This window comes from Colobus angolensis, unplaced genomic scaffold (assembly GCF_000951035.1).
Source record: "Colobus angolensis palliatus isolate OR3802 unplaced genomic scaffold, Cang.pa_1.0 Scaffold33, whole genome shotgun sequence".
Taxonomy (NCBI): domain Eukaryota; kingdom Metazoa; phylum Chordata; class Mammalia; order Primates; family Cercopithecidae; genus Colobus; species Colobus angolensis.
In genome coordinates this window covers 4,405,005-4,411,095 of record NW_012116599.1, presented here as the reverse complement: position 1 = coordinate 4,411,095, position 6,091 = coordinate 4,405,005, and the positions used below count along the sequence as shown (strand labels likewise).

The following is a 6,091-nucleotide window of genomic DNA, read 5'->3' as shown; positions in this document are numbered from 1 at the left end:
CAATCACTTTGGGAACTCCCCTTGGACGATCACTTATTTAGTCTACATTTAACAAGAGCAAATGCTTTAAACACAATTCTCAGACCTCAGCCATATTATTACAGTTGACTTTTGGGGTCTGGCCAGAATTATAAAGTTTGGGAGGCTGTTTTGACAGCCATGGAGCCCTGTTGTCAATTAACTGTTCAATTCAATCTTGATTTGGTTCCCTGGGTGGTTTTACATCATATGGTTTATTTAGCTGTGAACAATTCTCTTAAACATCCAAAGTCATTTTGTGTTGTTTTATTGCAGGTGAGGTGGGAGGATATATGCACAAAAGCAGTATCTGAACAGCTGGTAGTTAGTTACTCACAGGAAGTGGTAACTTGACAGCTTTCCTTTCCTTTCTGTTGAGTTACATTCACGTAGCATGAGCATTTCCCTTTTTACCAAGAAGAAAGATTTGTTCAGCCTGGTGACGCTTTAGAAGAAAACAGTTTAACGACATTGATATTTTAAAATATTTTGTGACTCAAATTACGGCAATACGATGAGCTTTCGAGGAAAGGTTTTTAAACGGGAGCCCAGTGAATTTTGGAAGAAGAGACGAACAGTGAGGAGAGTAAACCAAGAAGAAATTCACAGATTTAGTTCTGTAGGTATCCAAATGTCAATGTTTTGCTTTCCATCTTTCCTTCAATCCTTTCTTTCAAAATGATTAGCTCTACAGTGGTATTCTAACACAGGCTGCTGGGTGAAGTCTTATATGGAACAGAAGATTCCATTTGGGTCCTAAATATTCTCTTTTACGTGCATCATTATTTTTGAAGTCACGTTGTTCTCAAACCATGTGTAACTCTTTTAAAATATATTGATAGAGAATTTAATCATTAAAAATTACTATAATATTTGGAATTTAAGGTTATCTTAATATTATGGTACAAATTAAAATTTCTGAAGAAGTTACTCTCTTTATTAAAGAAAAGCCTCTAATTGCCTAAGAACCCAGTTGATGACATGTATATAGTTGTGTTTTTAAAAAACTGTCATTGCGCCATTTTATCATATGCCACTAATTATTTATTTTAAAATTCTTAGAAAGAGCAATCCAAAATATGAAAGAAAAAGTAAATAAGCATTTGATTAATAGAGCCAAGGAGGACTTTAAAAAGTGATACTTTTAAAGGTTTTAAAAGTTAAAAAGATTTGATTTTGTTTTGCTGTTAAAAATATTTCTGCCTTGTTGTTTCAAACAAAATGAGAGCTTGAAAACCTGTACTTATTACAGAACTTTACAGATCTATAAACTGTAGAATGTATAGAATTTTACAGCTGTATAAACTACTGACAGTTGAATATCAGAGCTGACTGCTAGAGCACTTTAGTGACTTTCATGTAAAGTGAAGGGCCCACTTTGTATGATAAACGGCTACAGCAATATTCCTGGGTAGCTTATTTTAGAAGAATATTCATTTTACCAGGTGGGTCTGGCTTTGCTTGCCTTCTTCAGAGCAGGGTTTCTCAACCTCAGCGCAATTGTCATTTGGGGTGTGATCATTCTTTTCTGTGGGGGGCTGTCCTGTACTGAATAGGATGGTTTGCAAATTACTGGCTTCTATCCACTTAATGCTAGTGGCAATCCCTCCCCAGGTGTGACGACCAAGAACATCTCCAAACATTGCTAAACGTCTCTGGGAGGGTGATCACTGATCACCAATATGAAAACCACAGTTCTGGCCGGGCGCGGTGGCTCAAGCCTGTAATCCCAGCACTTTGGGAGGCTGAGACGGGTGGATCACTAGGTCAGGAGATCAAGACCATCCTGGCTAACACGGTGAAACCCCGTCTCTACTAAAAAAACAAAAAACTAGCCGGGTGAGGTGGCGGGCGCCTGTAGTCCCAGCTACTCGGGAGGCTGAGGCAGGAGAATGGTGTAAACCCGGGAGGCGGAGCTTGCAGTGAGCTGAGATCTGGCCACTGCACTCTAGCCTGGGCCACAGAGCGAGACTCCGTCTCAAAAAAAAAAAAAAAAAAGAAAAAAGAAAACCACAGTTCTAGGGGTGAAAGATCTTTTTGTTCATAGAAACATCTTTAATATAGAAACAGAGATGGCTTTTAAAAAAAATTATATATATATATATATGCACACACATGCACGTGTGCGCTTATATACAGGCTCTTTATAAATATGAGTAAGTACATTGCCTCACAATGGAAAGAGGCCCTCTTTATACTAACAATTAGTTGATGGTAACTTGATATGAATAGAGTTTATTAGAGGTCTGCTCAGAGGGTTGGTACTGTGTTGTTGTTTGTTCCGTTTCTATCTAAGGAGTGTGTGTCTGCCATTGGTGAATACATGCAGTTGAGGCCCTAGCCTTGTTCCCATTAATGTAGCTCTAATTTTTCCACTGGGTATTTCATAGCTGGAGTATGCAGAGTCCTGGACCTGCCCTCTTTCTCCCCATTGGTCAGAAATGAGAGCCTGGACCTAACCACTTCCTCCCCACTGGTCAGATATGTCTTCCCTACTGACTCCAAAAGAGCCTCGTCAGCCTGTTAAGGAGGATAACTGTTTCAAAATAATGCCTGGTTTGAGATTATTTTTAACTTGAGTCTTGTCCCCAAAACATAATTTCCCTACTGTTTTTATCTCAATGGAATTTAGAAGTACCATGGATTATGTCACCCTGAGAGTTACTTCTTGCGTCCACTAAAAGACACAATGCACGGAAGAACATGTCTATCTTACCCAGACCACACATACAGTGTTGGCAAGAGGACAGTCCCCAGAGTCTCACCATATAATGAAACGAATCACTCTATGAATTATCTTAATTGAATTTGAACGTATTGCTACTGAGTACTATGGGAAGAGCAGCCAGTAAGGATGCGGTATTTTCCCACAGCATTCAGTTAGCAATGCATTCAAATTTAATTAAGATCATTCACACAGGGATTAGCTTTCTTCGACGACAGGAGGCACTGGGGACGTTCCTGCTACAGTTGCCTGCTTTTGGTCTGCCTAAGATAGGCATATCTACTTTCATAGGTTGTCTCTTGTATTGAGTGTGGGATTGTTTGATCCATCCTTAAGTATTATCCTGAGATGTACTTTTCATTTTGGAATGCAAGAAAGTGAAACGAGCAGTTAGAGCACTAGGATTTGAAATAGGTATCTTGAGGGGGTCATTCTCCCTGCCGCTCTCACCTGCCATCTATACGACCTTGGGCAAGTTACTTAAATCACTGTGAACCTCAGTTTCCTCTTCTGTAAAATGCTCATAATAATACCTACCCTGTGTTAAGATTGTTTATTAGAATACAGTTTGGTACTGTGCATTCTGAACATGGTTTGAACACTGTTCAAACCAGGTTACAAGTGTTGCCAAAGTTACAAGTGTCATGTAGTGTTATTAAAACTAAGTAAAATATTTCCATTTCCAAGGACAAGGGAAAAGGGACACTGAAATTATCTTTCTAGTCACTTTAGCAATTGAAGTCATTGGACTACAGGTCACGCTTTTCTCCTGGGAATCTTTCTTTGATAACAGAACCACCCAGGAGACAGACTTCTGAACTGCATTAAGCTGAGAGCTTGGGGTCCCAGATCTTTCTGTGTGCTGATACAGTTTATTTCAGAAACACCATGGTTTGTTTCTACCCAGCCGAAGCCCAGTTTGGCTGAAACCCACTCACAGCCTGATTGTACTGTGCCCAGTACATTCATCTAAGCTTTCTAAAATCTAAACCGGCCGGGCATGATGCCTTGTGCCTGTAATCCCAGCACTTTGGGAGGCCAAGGCAGCCAGACCACAAGATCAGGAGATGGAGACCATCCTGACTAACATGGTGATACCCCGTCTCGACTAAAAATACAAAAAATTAGCCGGGTGTGGTGGCATGTACCTGTCGTCCCAGCTACTCAGGAGGCTGAGGCAGGAGAATCGCTTGAACGCAGGAGGCAGAGGTTGCAGTGAGCCGAGATCGTGCCACTACACTCCAGCCTGGATGACACAGCAAGACTTCGTCTCAAAAAAAAAAAAAAAATATATATATATATATATATATATATATACACACACACACCAACATCCCTAGACTGGCTTCAGAGCCTATTCATTCAAACAGTGATAAGGGAAGGAGCAATTCAGTTGACAAAATGCCCCACAAATGAAGATGAGACCTAAAGTTAAGGAAGAAAGCAGTAACTTCTTTTAAATTTTGGATATACTCATAAATTGTAGTGAAAGAGGAAAAAAGTGATTTTTGCATATACTTATCATATCTGTTTTTGTAATGATTATGTAGATCTTGAACTCAAGTCATTTCGTAATCTAAAGAACATTTAGAAATGGTTTAATTTTACAGTAATCTCGAATACCTATCCAGAGCTCTGTGACTTCCTAAGAATTATGCAACCCAAATTTTATACCCTCTTGACCCAGATTGACTATTCTGTATATTTTGGGTTTTTTTTTTTCAAATGCTATTTGAAGCTATATATTTTATGTAGAATTTTTAGTTGTTTTGAAAGTTTCCCTTATTAATCTAATTTTCATATGTATTGTCTGAGAAATGCCACCTATCATAAACAACATACAATTGAGAGACTAAAATTTTGTTATGAGAAAAGCTTAAGCAAAGGGTGAACCTGACATGTTAGATCGTCAAGCAGAACTACTTCCCTTAATTTTTGAAATGTGTGTGGTGATCTGCCGCTGATGGTTTTCTTTTTAACTGCCTTTCTATTTTTATTTTATTCTTTTTTATACTAAAATTCTTCAGTATGATCTCGGTACAAAGGAAGTCAATAAAGAGATCATTTCCTTCCTAACTTGTGTGTCCTAATTTAGAAAGATTAAAAACAGAATTAAGTTGAATTACTATATCAATCATCTGCACAGTCATAAAAATATACAAATATATTTAAATATGATTTGTTGTTTTTAAGTTGTTACTGGTTTACGGGTCATTAATCTGCAGGGTTTCAAAGCATTTGGAAAACTGGATACCCATGAAAATTCATCCTCTCATCTTTAAAGTACCTATTAGCACTTTAATAGGAAAATAAAAATGAAAACTCTATGTACAGGATCTAATCTGAATAGCTTTAACATATCTCTAATATACATTATTTTATATCATATTGTACTATTATCATTCAAGTCAGTTTTTTCTTCTTGAATCTTCCATGTTAATGTGAGGAGCGTCCCTTACTGGTGATCTGTGCTTCCTTAGGTGCTCTTTGTTTTGTACAACCATTCATGGGACGTTGCTTATTTAGGCTGTTGTGAAACGAGCCAGTTAGCTGAAAGAAGCAATGGACGGGGTTCCAGGAGCCAGGATTTTGGTTCTAGGAACAATGAAACAAGGCTGAATCAGGGTTGAAACACGAAGGAAAGCAGGAATGAATGGACAGGTCGAAGAATGCGAAGAAGCAGGAGTAACCAGGGGATGTGAATTCAAGAAATGGAGAAGTGAGCATTGAAACTTGGCCCACCTGAGAATCCAGGTGAACACAGATGAGAGGACCTGGGTGCGGGCTGCAACAGAAATAGTTAGCTCATGTGCCAGGGAGCTGCAGAGAAGCTGCTTCCAAAATGGAAGTGGGAGGGGTACCTGTAATTTAACTAAGAATGGTCTTCCTTTCCCTAGCAGCTGACTGTGAAGGGAGAGAGAAGAGTTAAGCCAGAAGTGAGCCAAGCTTCTGAGCATGGGCAGGACTGTTTGTTAGAAAAGAGGAATTCCAACAGGGACAGTAAGGAGGGTCATGATCCCAGCAACCCTTTATTTCCTGGAAGGTGGCAGTGGTACAAAACTTTTTTATTTTAAAGATTCCCTCAATTGGTGGCAATTTTCATGGTGGATGTTGACATACACACTAATAACATTCATTATATGGTTCCTTAAAGCTACCTTTTCATTTTCTTTCCATCCTATTTTTTTTTTTTTTTTTTTTTTTGAGATGGAGTCTGACTCTGTTGCCCAGGCTGGATTACAGTGGCAAGATCTCAGCTCACTGCAACTGCCGCCTCCTGAGTTCAAGCGATTCTCCTGCCTCAGTCCCTCGAGTAGCTGGGATTGCAGGCGCACGCCACCACCCCTG

At 39.2% G+C, this 6,091-nt stretch overlaps 1 protein-coding gene across 1 annotated transcript in view; it reads left to right on the top strand.

Annotated features, from left to right (window-relative positions):
• The first annotated feature begins 418 nt into the window (after positions 1-418).
• The window catches only part of DOCK10 (dedicator of cytokinesis 10), a 185,896-nt gene continuing 180,223 nt past the window's right edge, over positions 419-6,091 (top strand). The window contains exon 1 of the mRNA XM_011952036.1: positions 419-637. Within this exon, the coding sequence (XP_011807426.1) occupies positions 533-637 (105 nt within the window). The 5' untranslated portion in view covers positions 419-532. The remainder of the gene's footprint in view (positions 638-6,091) is intronic.